The sequence below is a fragment of the Atractosteus spatula genome, chromosome 6 (assembly GCF_055471065.1).
Source record: "Atractosteus spatula isolate fAtrSpa1 chromosome 6, fAtrSpa1.hap1, whole genome shotgun sequence".
Lineage (NCBI taxonomy): Eukaryota > Metazoa > Chordata > Actinopteri > Semionotiformes > Lepisosteidae > Atractosteus > Atractosteus spatula.
This window is the reverse complement of record NC_142711.1, coordinates 16,517,383-16,535,722: the sequence shown is the minus strand read 5'-3', so window position 1 is coordinate 16,535,722 and position 18,340 is coordinate 16,517,383. Positions and strand designations below refer to the sequence as shown.

The following is an 18,340-nucleotide window of genomic DNA, read 5'->3' as shown; positions in this document are numbered from 1 at the left end:
CGGGACAGACAGGAGCGGAGGCCAGTGTCCCTGGATTGAAGACACAGAGACACTGGGGTCCTGGGAGAGACAGGAGCGGAGGCCAGTGTCCCTGGATTGAAGACACAGAGACACTGGGGTCCTGGGAGAGACAGGAGCGGAGGCCAGTGTCCTTGGGTTAAACAGGTAGAGAATCAGTGAGGTGCCTGTCCAGAGGGGTGTTTCAAACTACAGAGCCTCGGATGTCAGAAAGGTGGATAAATGGGTTTAATATTTGCGATACAGTGCAGAGTTTATATACAACAGTGCTTGGCAACTGAAGACAGTCCACTTCATAAACAGAATATCGCAGCAACAAAATAATATTGGTACAAATACAGGAATTACAAACAAGGGTTAAATATATATTTTTAAATGTTTCTATACAAGTTTAGGAAGATGCCCTGCGATGGGACTGGCATCCCTGTGCTTCCGGGCGCGGCTCTGGGCTGAGCGCCTTCTCGGCTCACACCAGCGGAGAGAAAGCCGAAGACAGCAGCTCGTAAGGAGCAGGCCGGGCCAGGGAGTCCAGAGCCTTCTCCGGTCCGGTCAGGGCTCAGCCGGGACCGGGACATGAGGGGAGACCGGGACGTCTTCACACAGGGAGGCTCACCCAGACTCGCCGCAGCTAGGCCTCGCCAGCAGCGCTGGTGTGGCCACCAGTACAAACATCCGCTTCCTTCGCCCGGCCTGACGTCGCAAGAGAGCGCTCTCACTCGGCCCTGAGAAACACACAGACAAGCAGAGGGCTCTCAGAAAACATGAACAAGAGCAGAGTGGTTTTTAATTCATTCAAACGTCCTGTTGGCCTCTCCATTCCTTCACCCCACATCTGTGCTCCCTTCTTCCAATCTTAAGCTGAAGAGCTTTGCTGGCAGGAGAGCAAACTGGACTGCAGCTCTATTTTTTTATTTGGATTATTATTAGAAGGTGGTACAGTGCTTAGCATAGTTGCCTCGCAGCACTGAGGCCCTGGGTTCGGTTCCTGGGGAGCTATCTGCATGGAGTTTGTATGTTATCCCTACGTTCACGTCCCTCTGGGTACTCAAGTTTCCTCCTAAAGGCCAAAGACCTACTGGTAGATTCACTGCATTCTGGGAAAGCTGGCCCTGGTGTGAGTGTGTGTTTCTGTGTGACCTGCGATAGACTGGCGTCCCTTCCAGGGTGTATCCTGCCTAGTGCCCAGGGGCATTTCTAGGCTCTAGCTCCTCTGTGACACTGGATTGGACAATGTGGTTAGATAACGGATGGGTGGATTTTTATTACAGAGGCCAACTCAAGGTTCCTCAGGCTAGCTGCCCACAGCCTGTCTAGAAACTGGACACAGACAGACCTGGCTGCCCAGAGAGGACAGGCTCAGAGACCACAGCCTGGACACAGAAACTGGACACAGACAGACCTGGCTGTCCAGAGAAGACAGGCTGTGCTCCCACTGCCAGAAGTAAGAGGCAGAGATACTGAGAGATCAGAGACTCCAGCCCCTCTCCCCCTCCTGTTCTGTCTGTGACTCACAGGGCGGTGCTCTGGCTGAAGATGCGGCGGTACTTCTCCTTCTCCTCTCTCTCCTTCTCCTTCAGCTTCCTCTCCAGGTCCCGCAGCTCGCGGCTCACAGCTGGCGCCAGTGAGGGGTCCAGCTTCAGCACCTGGGCGAAGTCCGAACGGGCTTCCTTCTCATTCCACACCGCAGCATGAGCCTTCCCTCGCTTGAAGTACGCCTTGACATTGTCTGAAAGAGAGAGAGGCACTATGACTTACTGGACACTCCAGTACATTAACACTGCACTGAGAGAGAGGAGTTAATACAGTACAGACACACTGACTGGACACTCCAGTACATTAACACTGCACTGAGAGAGAGGGGTTAATACAGTCCAGACACACTGACTGGACACTACAGTACATGAACACTGCACTGAGAGAGAGGAGTTAATACAGTACAGACACACTGACTGGACACTCCAGTACATTAACACTGCACTGAGAGAGAGGGGTTAATACAGTCCAGACACACTGACTGGACACTCCAGTACATTAACACTGCACTGAGAGAGAGGGGTTAATACAGTCCAGACACACTGACTGGACACTCCAGTACATTAACACTGCACTGAGAGAGAGGGGTTAATACAGTACAGACACACTGACTGGACACTCCAGTACATTAACACTGCACTGAGAGAGAGGGGTTAATACAGTCCAGACACACTGACTGGACACTCCAGTACATTAACACTGCACTGAGAGAGAGGGGTTAATACAGTCCAGACACACTGACTGGACACTCCAGTACATTAACACTGCACTGAGAGAGAGGGGTTAATACAGTCCAGACACACTGACTGGACACTCCAGTACATTAACACTGCACTGAGAGAGAGGGGTTAATACAGTACAGACACACTGACTGGACACTCCAGTACATTAACACTGCACTGAGAGAGAGGGGTAAATACAGAGGACACTTTAGTACGTCACTGTGCCTGTATTTGGTCAGCGTCTCTTCTCCTTGTCTTCTCTCAGCCTGGTCACACCAGTGTCAGAGACCCAGACTAGAGGGCGTACTACAGCACGGCCCGGCGCAGGGCTACAGTACCTTCATACTTGTACAGTATGGAGGAGCAGTGCTCCAGCACCTCGTAGTACTGCCCCTGCAGCAGCCGGCACTGGCAGTAGTTCAGCAGGAGGGGGGTGATCATGTGGTCCAGACGGATCCAGGACTGGTCCCCCGGCCGCTCCTGGTGGACACAGAGAGATCACTGTTACAGTACTCTTATATCAGTGCAGACTCTGGGGGGGGAAGACACACTGGCCATCTATGCCACTAGAAGTAGGCTCTACAACATCAACCACCCCCAGAACAATTTGGTTGCGATTATGTGAAAGTGTGATCAAACCCATTGCCCTATACGGCAGTGAAGTGCTGGTCTGCTTGCAGAGCTGGGTTACACTAAATGAGACAAATGTAGAAACATCCTCCATGTGCAGAGACAAACCTCAAACAGCCCGTGCAGGGCCGAATTAGGCCAATAAACATTTCTAAGAAACATACAGAAGAGAGTAATCAAATACTGGTTACACCTGAGAAATAGTGACCAGAATTCCTATCACCACAAGACCCCGCTGAGTCAAGAGCTGATCCCAAAGAAGAGCCCTCTGAGGCAGCTGGTCCTGAGGCTCGCTGCCACCAGCCAGCCACAGGACAGCACTGCTACAAATCACAACACAAACACTACTTCACCCACTGGGACACACACAAACACAAAACCAACTGCAATGCTACAGAACACCAAACACACAACACACACTATCTGAACATCTGACCAGGAGAAGAAACAGCAAGGAGAAACAGAGGCTGACGAAGTACAGGCTCCGTGACCACAGCCTGGCCATAGAGACTGAGCGACACTGGCAGGCTGTGCTCCCACTGCCAGTGGGGAGAAATAGAGACAGAGGCTTTGTACTGCACAAATATTCTGGAATTAGACAAACATGCTCTGTGTCAGGGGGCTCTGTGTCAGGGGGCTCTGAGTGAGCGGGCTTAGAGTAAGGGGGCTCTGTGTGAGGTGGTCTGTTTCAGGGGGCTCAAGTGAGCAGGCTAAGAGTGAGGGGGCTCTGTGTCAGGGGGCTCTGAGAGAAGGGGGTCTGTGTCAGGGGGTCTGAGTCAGGGGGCTCCGAGTCAGGGGGCTCCGAGTCAGGGGGCTCTGTGTGAGGTGGTCTGTTTCAGGGGGCTCAAGTGAGCAGGCTAAGAGTGAGGGGGCTCTGTGTCAGGGGGCTCTGAGAGAAGGGGGTCTGTGTCAGGGGGTCTGAGTGAGGGGGCTCTGAGTCAGGGGGCTCCGAGTCAGGGGGCTCTGAGTCAGGGGGCTCCGAGTCAGGGGGCTCCGAGTCAGGGGGCTCCGAGTGAGGGGGCTCCGAGTGAGGGGGCTCTGTGTCAGGGGGCTCCGAGTGAGGGGGCTCCGAGTCAGGGGGCTCCGAGTGAGGGGGCTCCGAGTCAGGGGGCTCCGAGTCAGGGGGCTCCGAGAGAAGGAGTTTTTGCATCAGAAGGCTCTGTATGAAGCAGCTCTGGGTGAGGGGTTTTCTTTCTTCTTCACAGATCTGTTAATTACATCATGATAACCTTCATCTGCAGGTTCTTCAGGCAGGCGATGGCATTGTGGTATTTCTCTACAGCAGCTGTGATCTGGCCCTGGCGGAAAAGTTCATTCCCTTCCTCATGTATAATAGGAACAGCAGCCAACTTCTCCTCATCGGACATTGCCCAGGCGTCCTGTCTGTACGAGCCTGGGGGCAGAACCTTAAACAGAGAGAGGGGTTAATACAGTCCAGACCTGACTGGACACTCCAGTGGTTAACCCCTTTCTCTCAGTGCAGTGTTAATGTACTGGAGTGTCCAGTCAGTGTGTCTGTACTGTATTAACCCCTCTCTCTCAGTGCAGTGTTAATGTACTGGAGTGTCCAGTCAGTGTGTCTGTGCTGTATTAACCCCTCTCTCTCAGTACAGTGTTAATGTACTGGAGTGTCCAGTCAGTGTGTCTGTATTGTATTAACCCCTCTCTCTCAGTGCAGTGTTAATGTACTGTAGTGTCCAGTCAGTGTGTCTGTACTGTATTAACCCCTCTCTCTCAGTGCAGTGTTAATGTACTGGAGTGTCCAGTCAGTGTGTCTGGACTGTATTAACCGCTCTCTCTCAGTGCAGTGCTAATGTACTGGAGTGTCCAGTCAGTGTGTCTGGACTGTATTAACCCCTCTCTCTCAGTGCAGTGTTAATGTACTGGAGTGTCCAGTGTGTCTGTACTGTATTAATACAGACACACTGACTGACCTGCAGCAGTTCTATAGTGAAGACAAGAGGCTGGTGCTCCTTCTGCAGGCGGTCAAGGTCAGCATGCCCCAGGGAATGATGGGAATGGATCTGGGCAACACCACAGCAGTGCCTCTGGCCTTCCAGAGGGTCCTTCCCTTCAGCGATGTTCCTCAGCGACTGAGAGACCAGGGGGTACACAGCTGTGTGCTGGAGAGAGACAGAAAAACAACATAAACTTGAATGCTACAGAACCCTAAACAGACAATACACACTAGCCGTATATCTGACCAAGATAAGAAAGAGGGAAAAGAAACAGACCCTGAGGAAGTACAGGCTCAGTGACCACAGGCTGGACATAGAAACTGGACACAGACAGACCTGGCTGTCCAGAGAGGACAGGCTGTGCTCCCACTGCCAGCGGGGAGAAACAGAGACAGAGGTGCACTTTCCACTGCACTGTGACAGATACTCTGGGATTAGAGAAACATTCTTCACCAACTTTACTGATCTAATCCCAGCACTTCCACACCTGCCAGAATAACAACAGGTCTCAATCCTGCTGGGAGAGGGAGGAGGGAACTCAGTTGAACAGGCAGCCCAGTATGTGATCTCCTGTCACAGCCTGAGGACCAGTGAGCCTGGCTCTCAATAATGCTCCATGTTTATATGTAAATATCTTATGATGTGTCTGTATTGTAAATGTCTGTAGATTTTATGTTAATTGTATTTGTTTTGCTTTGGCAGCACTGATTCACTCATTGGTCGTGCCAATAAAGCAGCTTGAACTGAACTGATTGCGGACACAGTGAAGACAAGACACTGCAAGCTCATTCACATCACGTCCAGTTCAGTCTCGTTCCCCTAACCCTCCCCTGAGCCACCCCAACACCTGACCCCATACCCCTCCACTGAGACACCCCAATACCTGACCCTATACCTCTCCACTGAGACAACCCAATATCCAACCCTGTACCCCTCCACTGAGACACCCCAATACCCGACCCTATACCTCTCCACTGAGACACCCCAATACCCAACCCCATACCCCTCCACTGAGACACCTCAATACCCAACCCTGTACCCCTCCACTGAGACACCCCAATACCTGACCCCACAACTCTCCACTGAAACACCCCAATACCTGACCCTATACCTCTCCACTGAGACAACCCAATACCCAACCCTGTACCCCTCCACTGAGACTGATGGGGTGCATCAGTGGGGTGCTCCACTGATGCACCCCAACACCTGACCCCATACCACTCGATTAGAACACCCCAATATCTGAGCCCAGACCCCTCCAGTCAATGAGGCTCCTGAGTGGTTCTGGGTGGTCTGAAGGCTGTGGTGAGAGAGGAGTGACGCCCACCGACGAGCCGGTAATTCCTCCTGACCTCAGAGAACTAGAGGCACTGGCCGCTGGCGTGAACAGGGGCTCAGGAGTAACCCTCGAGTGCGAGGTGATGGGGGGACACGCGGCAGTTTCGGGCTCTGCTGGTGCTGCTGACGGTCACGGGGGCTCAGCAGTGATTCATCACACCGCCGGTACCTTGGTGTCGCAGGTGAACTCGGCGATCTCGCCCTCCCTCATCGTGCTGATGATCGTCTCCCACACAGCCAGCTTGAACTTCTTGCCCAGGATGAGCTCCATGGGCTTGCAGCGCCCCCCCATGGTCCGAGAGTCATCCAGCACCGTCCCATCGGAGGAGAGGGCTGTGCGATAGTGAAACACCACCTGCAGGACAGGAGCGGGCAGGACATCACCACCAATGCTCCCTCGAAGGTTTTTCTCCTGCTGGGCGGATGACTTAAAAAGCTGTAGTGCAGGATGCCCAGGGCTTCAACCGGTCCCAGGTGAGAACTCGGTGATCGACCGAAAAGACCCCAGGCAAGGCCCAAGGGGCATAATGACACGTATATCTGTTGTTGATTTTGTGAAAGTTGGCAATAGTTAACTAAAAGAAAGTGCCTGCAGTACAGTATGTAGTATTAAGAGATGTTTTCAAGTACTACCTATTGGGCTGACTGATAATTAATTGCAAAATTGTGTTATTTAACGACTCCCCTGAAGGTCCGTTTGTTTTGGCACATTTTCTGAATTTTTGATCGTTTGCTGTTCAGTAATGTCATTAATTATGCGTGAACCGCACCTTCCGAATTCTAAAAAAAACTTTGATGAAGTTCTTGAAGATTCAATTTACACCGTGCAAATGTCTATTTTTCTATATTTCCTTTGATGTTTGTTCAACAGTTGATTGTTGTGAATTGCAATAAACCGCTTACTTACGTACTTAGTATTGTGCACGCTAATGCAAACAGTTTTACCATGGACTTTTTTATTCACAACATTGCAACTATAATGCAAATCACGCACTGCATATCTTTAACTTCGACAGTCAAGTTCAACAGTTCACTAATCACTATAAAAAACAGCAAGTTAAACCTAACTCGTGCGGTACACAACCATATTGTTCAGTTATCATTTCTGGCGTCTGTCTTTCAACGACAACCATCGCGTGTACTCCTCGTCGACATTAATATTCTCTCCAGTGTTTTGGTACGACTTAATTCCCATGAGCATGTCTAAATGTAACTCTTCCAGCCGGTGTCGAGACTTTGTTTTTATAATGTTCATCAGACTGAATCCGCGTTCGCAATCTGCGCTTAATGCAGGCAAGGTGGCGGTTCAGTACGGCTCAAATATTATACAATTGTCTTTTTACGCAACGCCTCACATAGAGAGGGGTGAAAGTATAATATAGTGCGTTAACTTATGTAAAAGACACGAAGTAAGTTAATACTAGAGCCACAACCGTAGATACACGTGAAGGTCAACATTAACGGGAAAATGCCAACATTCACAGTCACTGTCAAAATTATTTCCGCACAAAAAATGTCCCTCTGACTGTGCTGCGCCGCAGCTTAAAAAAAGGCACGCGTCCGCGCAGCTTAGAGGCAACAGTGATCACAACTCCAGAACAGAGAAAGGAACAAGTAAAGGTGTCTTCCATGCTGAAAAGAGAAGAAAGAAAACACAACGTTTCGGCTGTGGAGCCTTCTTCGGGTCTTGTCCCTATGTGATCTCGAACAGCCCACCCTGAGTCGGTTGTGGAGTCGAAACGTTGTGTTTCCTTATCTTTTCAGCATGGAATACACCTTTACTTGTTCATTTGCAGCCTACGTAGGCTCACGCAGCTACCCCCCTGAGGACTGGGACAGCCTGCTGCCTCAGGATGGGCTGTTTGAGATCACATAGTGACAGTAGTTAACACAATTAACACTGCACTGAGGGAGAGGGGTTAATACAGTACAGACACTGACTGGACACTCCAGTACATTAACACTGCACTGAGGGAGAGGGGTTAATACAGTACAGACACACTAACTGGACACTCCAGTACATTAACACTGCACTGAGAGAGAGGGGTTAATACAGTACAGACACACTGACTGGATACTGCAGTACATTAACACTGCACTGAGAGAGAGGGGTTAATACATCTGTGTTTTATACAGATCTGTATTTCCATCCCCCCCACTGTGTTGTATAAACTCCACTCCAGACTAAAGATCGCCCACAACCCCCCTGGTGCAGCAGTTTCTCTCTGCTGCCCTGATCTGTGTGCAGTGGGGCTGCTGTGTGTCACTTCACTGGGTGAAGGCTATTACTCCAGATCAGCAGTGCAGGTAAAGTGGGTTCTCATGGGATAGGACCAATAATAGCTCATGCATTGTAATATGTTAAATCCGGTACAACAAAAAATACGGCCCAGTATATTGTTTTAACACCTCCCCCAGGTAATCGCACAGTGTAAAACTGATACTTCTGGTACTGAAAACCGTTTTGCTAAAAGCCCAGACAAGCCTTGTTGTAAAATAAGTGACTTAATCACTGGAACAACATCGATGCTTTTATTTCTTCTTTTTTTTTTTGGTGGATGAATGATTAATAACTTAATTTATGCTAAAAAAATACGTGTTTTTTTTTTCAAGTGTTTGGCTTTGGGTAGTACCAAACCCAGGAGAGGCCAAAACGGACAGGAACATAAACCAATGAAAAACAGTGTCAGAGACCCGGACCAATAAACGTGCGGGGAATCCGTGACCGACAGGTGACTGGACCAATAAAAAGGCGAGAAGCGTGAACAAGACAGCCGGACGTTTGACACAAAGCATATCCGGTCAGCGACATCCCACCAACGCACAGAGCTCGTCCCAAGGGCTTAGGAACCCTTTGCCTCAAAAAAGCAGGGAAATATTGTGAAATAAAAATATTTAAAAGGTTGGATTTTATGTAAACGAAGACACAAAGCACACAACGTTATTCAGCTCAGCTGTGAAGGCGGTATCACGGCTGAGAAACGGAGTCCGGTTTCTGTGTTGCAACCAGGACCTAAGATAGCCAAGATTCAAACACGTCCAAACAGCCTCTTCCATCAAAACGACTCGCTTCCTACCTTGGTTCCGTCGAGGAAGGCCGACAGCTCTCCCTTACCGCCGCTGATCACCCTTTTCAGGATCCCCTCCTTACTGAGCCTCGCTATCTGCTCCTCCATGACTGCAACTCTCACTCGGTAAAGCTCGGCTCCACTCGGCTTCAGTCGGGTCTCTCTGATCGACTCGTGATGAATCGTGTCGGATCGAGTCTCTCCGTTGTATAAACAGCTCTATACTGTACGAGCAACATACTACAGCTTATAAATATGAATCAACAGTGTTGGAGATGACAAATATTTACTTACCATAAAGACACTATTTACAGTATAAATGTGAACATAAAATGAAAACAAATCAATTACAAAATTGATGGGTGGATGAAAACATGACCTAAAAATGATACAAAATATACTCCACAGAATGCATCTCCTCACCACACCTACCTACTGCTCTGTCAGAGTAGGGCTGTGTTTTACTACATCTCAGTGCGTCCTGGAGCTGGTGTCAGTTTGTCTCGGTGTCTCAGTGTGTGTCTGTGTTAGTCTGTCAGTCTGGAGCTAGTATCAGTGTGTCTCAGTGTTTCCTGGAGCTGCTGGTGACAGTGCCTCAGTGTGTCCTGGAGCTGGTGTCAGTCTGGAGCTCCTGTCAGCGTCTCAGAGTCGCTCTGTTCTGATGACGCGGACACCGATTGGCAGACGAGCCAGTAGCTGCACAGACTCGTATATCGATTATTCGTGCCTTTCTGTGTTTCTTCAAACCAGACATCGCCTGTCGATCGCCGTTCTGGAAAGAGGAAACAAAGTTTGGGAAGTTTAAGTTTTGGAGTGCCGGGGTTGTGCCGGATCTGCGAAAAATACTTAATGGTTTGTTTTGGTTTTTGAGTTCAGGACTGCATCACTCGTTGAAGGAGGAGGAGCGGTCAGGATCGAACGGTGCTAGGACCGGATACCCAAGCGGGAAAGAAGTAAGACCAGCTGGGACTGGGGCTCCCAGTTCAATACGTTATCATACAGTAACACGTACAATACACCGTGACCAAATACCCACAACAGACCATACAGTACACCTGAGGGTCATGTTGTACACTAACACGTACAATACACCCTCACCAAATACCCACAACAGACCATACAGTACAGCTCGGTGCATTATTATACAGTAACATGTACACTTCAATAGACAGTGCACTACAGATTGCAAAACTTACACCATGGTACAGCACAGTATACTGTACTTTATTATAGCAAGCTGTGCCAACACTACAGTATAATATTTCACAATTATTTATGCCTTCAGTAAATACAGTTTACAGTTATTTGTGCCTACACTAAATACTCCATAGTACTCATCCTACAGGAAACTATACTTAGAATGTGTCCCATGATGCAGTAAACTAAGTCTACAATGCAGTAATCCATTATGCAGTAAACTGATTCTACAGTATAATACTGCGTTATACATTAAACTGCACCTACAGCAAGGCACTAAATTCTACCCTGCGATAGTCCGTTATACAGTTAGCAGGACTGTTGTGCTGTTGATGTGGTTTAGTGTATAATTCATTGTGCGGTGGTGCTGCACTGTTCGGTATTACTCTAGAACCTCCAGACGGCACTATGCCAGCTGTAGTCAGGGCCGTGTGTGATGAGGAAGAGTAGGACTTGTACCTCGAGCGGGGGTGGTGTTTCGGGGTGTTCAGGCTGACCTTGTTCGTGTCCCCCTCAGTGTCAGTGTCAGGAGGGAGACTATAGTTGCCATGGCGACTCAGTTCAATATTGACGACGCCTTCTCCCTGGACGGGGACGAGGAGGCCGAGGTCGGGAGAGAGGGGGCTGAAGGGGGTTCCAGGTTTGGGACGCTCAGCTTCACACGACAGTCTGCCAACACGGGACCAGCCAAAACCACGAACACGACCATCGGGGTGTCTTCCTCCGCACAGGCTGACCAGTCCAGCCTGAAATACCAGGTACCAGGGGACTGGGGACTGGGGACTGGGGACAAACACTGGAACAGGGGAGAGAGGGAGAGGACACTGACTCTGGAGTCTCTCTATGGGTGTCTCGCTGTGGACACTGACCCTGGAGTCTGTGGACACTGACCCTGGAGTCTCTCTATGGGTGTCTCACTGTGGACACTGACCCTGGAGTCTCTCTGTGGGTGTCTCACTGTGGACACTGACCCTGGAGTCTCTCTATGGGTGTCTCACTGTGGACACTGACCCTGGAGTCTCTCTGTGGGTGTCTCACTGTGGACACTGACCCTGGAGTCTCTCTGTGGGTGTCTCACTGTGGACACTGACCCTGGAGTCTCTCTGTGGGTGTCTGTGTGGACACTGACCCTGGAGTCTCTCTGTGGGTGTCTCTCTGTGGACTCTGACACTGGAGTCTCTCTGTGGTTGTCTCTCTGTGGACTCTGACACTGGAGTCTCTCTGTGGGTGTCTCACTGTGGACACTGACCCTGGAGTCTCTCTGTGGGTATCTGTGTGGAGACTGACCCTGGAGTCTCTCTGTGGGTGTCTGTGTGGAGACTGACCCTGGAGTCTCTCTGTGGGTGTCTGTGTGGAGACTGACCCTGGAGTCTCTCTATGGGTGTCTGTGTGGAGACTGACCCTGGTGTCTCTCTGTGGAAACTGACCCTAAAGAAGTAATACTAAGAGAAATACAAGACAGAGAGGACGGGGCGTCCTTGAGTAAATGAATGGATGAGTTAATACGATGTGATTGTGAACTTTCCTCTTAAGCAATAACTGGTTCTGTCTGTCTGTCTGTCCATCAGAACCTGCAGAACGATGAGGACGGGTTGAGTTCTGGTGGACATGCCTTTAACAGTTTCTTCAAAATCAGGTCTGGTTCTCTGCTGCGTCTGAGAATCTGTCTCTCTGACTGCTTATTTGAATTACATAGGGATCCTTCCTCTTGTCTCCTCTGTCACTAACCCCTCTCTCTCAGTGCAGTGTTAATGTACTGGAGTGTCCAGTCAGTGTGTCTGTACTGTATTAACCCCTCTCTCTCAGTGCAGTGTTAATGTACTGTAGTGTCCAGTCAGTGTGTCTGTGCTGTATTAACCCCTCTCTCTCAGTGCAGTGTTAATGTACTGGAGTGTCCAGTCAGTGTCTGTATTGACCTCTCTGTCTCTCAGGGATCCCAGCTCTCTGTCCACTCGAAGCTCTCAGTGGTCCTTCAGTACTCTGAGCTCCAGCACCCAGCGGTCCTACAGGGAGTGTTTCAGGTGAGTCTGAAGGAGAAGTCTCTCCACTGTCCCGAACTGCGTTTTCCAGCGGGACAGCGCCTCCCAGTCCTTCGCAGGCAGAGGGGAAGTGCAGCTGGCAGCAGACAGGTGAGTGTGGACAAGGGGAGGCAGTGTGTGAGGAAGTCTTCGGTGCTTCAGCTGTGGGTGTTTTTGACTCTGCCACTGAAGGTGACATGACAGAGCTGGTCGGTCAGTTCTCCTGCCTGTCTTCTTCTCTGGGACTGGGACTTTCATGGGATGTTGTTGAGCTGCACGGGGGAGGTCAACTTTGAGGGGGAGTCTCTGCAAGGGGGTGTTGTGATACTGTGTGACCTGACTGCAAGGGGGTGTCACTATACAGGGGGGGGGGTGGTTGTGACACTGTGTGACCTCACTGGGGGTGTCACTGCAGGGAGGTTTGTGACACTCTGTGACCTGACTACGTGGGGGTGTCACTGCGGGGGGGTGTTACTGCAAGGATATGACCTCACAGCAGGGGAGGGTCCAGTTAGTCATGGCGTTCAGTTTGCTGCTGTTTCCACAGCTGGACACGACACCCCCTGATCCTGAAGAACAGGAGAGTCGTCTGCGCCTCCTTCCTGCTGCTGTTCACTGGACTGGGTCTGTCCGTCTCTCTGTCTTCTCCTCTGTCCGTCTGTCCGTCTGTCCGTCTGTCCGTCTGTCCGTCTGTGTCTGCGGCTGGGAAGGGGGGTGGTTTAGGGGTAACGTGTCTGCGACCGGGGGAGGGTGTGGTTTAGGGGGGACGTGTCTGCGGTGGGGGAGGTGGGTGTGGTTTAGGGGTGACGTGTCTGCCACAGGGGGATAATTAGTAATAGGATATAAAATAAGAATCAGACCTGCTGGCCACTGGTTCTGTCCTATTCCATTAGAAAAAAGAAAATCTTGTGTTGTTACCCTCTGACCTGGTGCCTCCCCTCTGTTCCAGCTCTGATACTCGCTGGTATAGCTGTACAGATGAATCCTGCTGCAGGTAAATAATACCCCCTTCTCGTCCTGTCTGTCTCTCTGTCAGTGTGCCTGTGTGCTATCTGTGTGCTCAGTCAGTCTCTCATCCTGTCTGTCTCTCAGTCAGTGTCCTGTGTTCTATCTGTGTGCTCAGTCTCTCGTCCTGTCTGTCTCTCTGTCAGTGTGCCTGTGTGCTATCTGTGTGCTCAGTCAGTCTCTCGTCCTGTCTGTCTCTCAGTCAGTGTGCCTGTGTTCTATCTGTGTGCTCAGTCAGTCTCTCGTCCTGTCTGTCTCTCTGTCAGTGTGCCTGTGTGCTATCTGTGTGCTCAGTCAGTCTCTCGTCCTGTCTGTCTTTCAGTCACTGTGTCTGTGTGTTATCTTGTCTGTCAGTGCGTCCTGGAGCTGGTGTCAGTGTGTCGGTGTCTCAGAGTGTCCTGGAGCTGGTGTCAGTCTGTCAGTGTGTCAGTGTCTCAGAGTGTCCTGGAGCTGGTGTCAGTCTGTCAGTGTGTCAGTGTGTCAGTGTCTCAGAGTGTCCTGGAGCTGGTGTCAGTGATCAGTGTGTCAGTGTGTCAGTGTGTCAGTGTGTCAGTGTCTCAGAGTGTCCTGGAGCTGGTGTCAGTGGTCAGTGGTCAGTGGTCAGTGGTCAGTGGTCAGTGGTCAGTGGTCAGTGGTCAGTGGTTAGTGGTTAGTGGTCAGTGTGTCAGTGTGTCAGTGTGTCAGTGTCTCAGAGTGTCCTGGAGCTGGTGTCAGTGGTCAGTGTGTCAGTGTCTCAGAGTGTCCTGGAGCTGGTGTCAGTGTGTCAGTGTGTCTCGGGGTATCTTGGGGTCTCTCAGTGTGTCTTGGCGTGATCTCTCTCCAGGTGTGTCCAGTGCCATCTTCTTTGTTCCTGGTTTCCTCCTCTTCATTCCCGGAGGTACGTGTTGGATCGTCTGGGACTTGTTTTGTTATGTGGTTCATGAAGTGTGTTTAGTATTGGGAGCAGTGGTCCCTGGCAGCTGTCATTCATTCCTGATCGGACATGAGCCTCAGCCTAACCTCGGAGTATCAGAGGGACCAGCAGTCCCTTCATGCACACGAAAGATTCTTGATTGCAGCGGCAGCAGTCAGTCCCTGTGATTTTCTAGCCTCTTGCCTGTCAAAGAGAGCGATCTTTGTGGGAACAGTATACGTCCTGGCCTACAGAATACAGTGGGCAGCGACGGTCTAGTCAGCTAGTCACACCATCTTCCAACATACTGGATGATTTCACACAGTAGTCCCATCAATTAACTACATCAACCTTAAGGGCTGTGATTACACCTGCAGACTCATACAGGTGGACGTAGATCTCACCTGGAATTTAAAGCCAAAACCTTCCATGTCTGAGTCCAGAACCACGGTTCCACACTGCTTCCATAGACCAAACACCCTCAGTGCAGTGTTAATGTACTGGAGTGTCCAGTCAGTGTGTCTGGACTGTATTAACCCTTCTCTCTCAGTGCAGTGTTAATGTACTGGAGTGTCCAGTCAGTGTGTCTGTGCTGTATTAACCCCTCTCTCTCAGTGCAGTGTTAATGTACTGGAGTGTCCAGTCAGTGTGTCTGTGCTGTATTAACCCCTCTTTCTCAGTGATAGATAGATACTTTATTGATCCCGTGAGGGAAATTGCAGTGCAACAGCAGCTTACAACACACACAACACAGCCACAGTGTAACAGTGTAACGAATTATATAATAATGGTACAATACATACAATACAATACAAGAGTTACTCACAGTCCGGACGCACAAGAACAAACTAGAACAGAACAGTACACAGAAAATCGTATCACACTCATATCACACATATGAATATAAATATAGATGTAACTATAGATATAAATATAAATGTATTGCACAGGTCCCTGGCATATATTGCACAAAATGTGGTTGTAAACGGGAAAAAGAAAAAGAAAAAGAAAGAGAACAGATGTAGCAGTAGATGTGTAGATGCGTTTAGTCCAGAAACAGGTCACTGTCGATGTTGCCTCTGCCAAGACGCAAGGTGGATGCGTTGTACAGTCTTATGGCAGACGGCAAGAATGACCTTCTGTAGCGCTCCCTGTCGCACCGTGGATGAATCAGTCTATTGCTGAACGTGCTCTTCATTCCTGCAAGCCTGTCATAGAGGGGATGGGAGAAGTTGTCCATGATGGCCTCTAGTTTGGACATCATTCTCCTCTCAGCCACTACCTCCAAGGAGTCCAGGTCAAACCCAATGGCAGAGCTTGCTCTCCTGATGAGCTTGTTCAGCCTCATCACAGCCTCAGTGCAGTGTTAATGTACTGGAGTGTCCAGTCAGTGTGTCTGGACTGTATTAACCCCTCTCTCTCAGTGCAGTGTTAATGTACTGTAGTGTCCAGTCAGTGTGTCTGTACTGTATTAACCCCTCTCTCTCAGTGCAGTGTTAATGTACTGGAGTATCTAGGCAGTCCTGGTAAGTAATAACCTGTCTCTCTTTCTCTCAGTGTATCATGTCATCTTTATCTACTGCGCTGTCCAAGGGAAGAGAGGATTCCGGTTCTTCTACCTGCCTTACTTTGAGAAGTGACATTTGAATTCTTAACCTTTGACCTCCAAGACATGTTTGAACTCTCACCTCTCTGTGACATCTTTGATGTTTGAAACACATCTTAACCATGGGTATTTTCAGTTTTTATGCATTTACATTTGTTCTGCATTGTGTCTATTTTGAACTGCAGAATAATAGTAAATTCAGATAATAGTAATTCGGGTTATCTTTTCCTCCTTCTCTGACACATCACTTTCACAGTAAAGTCTGGAGTGTCTCAGACTGCTCTGTTAGTGTCAATTGAGTATGATTATAATCTCACTTAATAACTAATCCAGCTAACAGTAAAGTCAGTCCAATACAGCCGGGAGTGTCTCAGACTGCAGTCAGTGTCACTGGGAGTCCAATTATAGTCCCAGTTAATAACTAATCAAGATCACAGTAAAGTCAGTCCAGTACAGCTTGGAGTGTCTCAGACTGCTGTCAGTGTCACTGGGTGTCTAATTATAATCCCAGTTAATAACTAATCAGTATTTTACCTAATTACTGTATTTCTACTTTTTCTTTTTGTTTTTGAATTTCCTGTTTTGATTTTAATATTGCAATGATTCATTCGGGTGTGTTATATAGCACAATCATGGGTTTTATCACTACAGTGGAAGAGAATGACTGGCTTCTTCCAGTGTCCCTGTTCATGAACTTGTTGTGTGATTCCTTAATGGCTCTGATGTACTGTGGAACAACCACTGAGTGTCTGTCTGTGGGAGTGACTGTCTGTCTGCTTGTTTGTGTCTCAGTGTGTCTGTCTGTCATTTACAGAGTGAAAACTTCATGTCTCTGTACCTGTGCCAAAATAAACTGAGGATGAAGCTGACAATAAAAAACAGAGAAAAATAAAAAACGATCTGTGTACGGGCTGTGACTTGCTTCTGTTCTGCTGGCCGGTTGTGATCTTGGCAGGCACCAGCAGAACTCAGGTTGGACGGGTTATGGTCCCCTGTGTGGACCTAGAAGCTGGTGAATGAAACCTTCAGATCTTTCTCAGAGTGAAGCTTTAAAAAACGTCCCCCTGCAACCCAGCGCGCTGTGAGGGGCTCTGTGCGTCAGTCTGGACCCTGCTGAGAAGACCAAAGCATGGAAGGGTGGATCCAGTAGAGGCAGCGGTCGAGAGGGTCTTGGATCTTGTTACAGGCTGGTCAGGTCCAGTAGAGCTCTCCCAGCGAACAGAACATGACATGGAGAAGTTCCTCAGTCTCTAGTGGCTCCCTGACGACCCCCATCAGGGCTGTCTCCTGGCTTCTTCATTGTCAACCTTACTGGTTTCACCGTTGATGGGTTTGGACCTTTGGTTCAGCACAGGTCTCTCACTTTCAAACGTTCCCATGTGGACAGTCCTGTCTCTCTCAACACCCGTCTCTCACTGTCGGAGGTTCAGTTCCATCTGTCCCCCTCAGTACCGGTGTCTCGCTTTCTGGCGTTCGGTTCTGTCTGTCCCTTTCAGTACCTGTCTCTTGGTGTCTGACCTTGAATTCTGACTGTTTCTGTCGGTACTGGTCTCTCGCTGTCAGGCCTTCGGTTCCTCCTTTACCTTGGCTTTGTCTGTTTGTTGACACCAGTCATCTCCAGAGCCAGTGTTTCGAGAATACCTCTGTGGCTGTAAGCTGAGTCCCCAGTCACCTGCTCCAGGACTGGCTCAGGAATTGCTATAGGCATTCAGTGAAGGCAAATGATGTTACAGACCCTTTTCAGTTGGAACAATGGGCTGAGTGCCCTCCTCTTGTATCTAACCTTTCTTATGGATCCCCCTGAGCATTCAAAATAAAAGTTGTGAGTCTGTGATGGTGATTCTTTACAGGTTGTTTCCTCTTGGACATAGGCTAAGCTGGAGCTTTGTTGGAGATTCCCGTGAGGACAGTTTTCCCTGGAGAACGAGCCATGCTGGAGATTCCTGTGAGGACAGTTGTCCCTGGAGAACGAGAAGTGCTGGAGATTCCCGAGAGGACAGTTTTCCCTGGAGAACGAGAAGTGCTGGAGATTCCCGAGAGGACAGTTGTCCCTGGAGAACGGGCCGTGCTGGAGATTCCCGAGAGGACAGTTGTCCCTGGAGAACGGGCCGTGCTGGAGATTCCCGAGAGGACAGTTTTCCCTGGAGAATGAGCTGTGCTGGAGATTCCCGTGAGGACAGTTTTCCCTGGAGATCTAGAAGTGCTGGAGATTCCTGAGAGGACAGTTTTCCCTGGAGAACGAGTCGTGCTGGAGATACCCCGAGAGGACAGTTTTCCCTGGAGAATGAGAAGTGCTGGAGATTCCCGAGAGGACAGTTGTCCCTGGAGAACGAGAAGTGCTGGAGATTCCCGTGA

At 49.6% G+C, this 18,340-nt stretch overlaps 2 protein-coding genes across 2 annotated transcripts; one reads left to right on the top strand and one right to left on the bottom strand.

The window, feature by feature from the left end:
* Window positions 1-231: 231 nt before the first annotated feature.
* Window positions 232-9,928, bottom strand: aip (AHR interacting HSP90 co-chaperone). The gene is made up of 8 exons (XM_088918243.1): window positions 9,700-9,928; window positions 9,277-9,491; window positions 6,369-6,554; window positions 4,838-5,026; window positions 4,133-4,309; window positions 2,612-2,753; window positions 1,531-1,744; window positions 232-740 (listed from the first exon to the last, which is right to left on the bottom strand). The coding sequence occupies exons 2-8, from the start codon at window positions 9,373-9,375 to the stop codon at window positions 731-733; spliced, it is 1,017 nt and encodes a 338-aa protein (XP_088774369.1). The 5' UTR covers window positions 9,376-9,491; window positions 9,700-9,928; the 3' UTR covers window positions 232-730.
* Window positions 9,929-10,014: 86 nt separating this feature from the next.
* On the top strand, window positions 10,015-16,881 carry tmem134 (transmembrane protein 134). Its single transcript, XM_088918242.1, has 8 exons — window positions 10,015-10,220; window positions 10,982-11,222; window positions 12,033-12,100; window positions 12,396-12,485; window positions 13,030-13,106; window positions 13,432-13,476; window positions 14,311-14,364; window positions 15,937-16,881. The coding sequence occupies exons 2-8, from the start codon at window positions 11,013-11,015 to the stop codon at window positions 16,017-16,019; spliced, it is 627 nt and encodes a 208-aa protein (XP_088774368.1). The 5' UTR covers window positions 10,015-10,220; window positions 10,982-11,012; the 3' UTR covers window positions 16,020-16,881.
* Window positions 16,882-18,340: the final 1,459 nt, after the last annotated feature.

Excerpts from the sequence above, each read along its gene's own strand:
- tmem134 (XM_088918242.1), top strand. The coding sequence starts at position 11,013 with ATGGCGACTCAGTTCAATATTGACGACGCCTTCTCCCTGGACGGGGAC. Across the intron at positions 12,101-12,395 it reads AACAGTTTCTTCAAAATCAG|GGATCCCAGCTCTCTGTCCA; the intron begins GTCTGGTTCTCT and ends TCTGTCTCTCAG. Across the intron at positions 12,486-13,029 it reads TCCTACAGGGAGTGTTTCAG|CTGGACACGACACCCCCTGA; the intron begins GTGAGTCTGAAG and ends CTGTTTCCACAG.
- aip (XM_088918243.1), bottom strand. The coding sequence starts at position 9,375 with ATGGAGGAGCAGATAGCGAGGCTCAGTAAGGAGGGGATCCTGAAAAGG. Across the intron at positions 5,027-6,368 it reads AGTTCACCTGCGACACCAAG|CACACAGCTGTGTACCCCCT; the intron begins GTACCGGCGGTG and ends GTCTCTCTCCAG. Across the intron at positions 2,754-4,132 it reads TGAAGAACCTGCAGATGAAG|GAGCGGCCGGGGGACCAGTC; the intron begins GTTATCATGATG and ends TGTGTCCACCAG.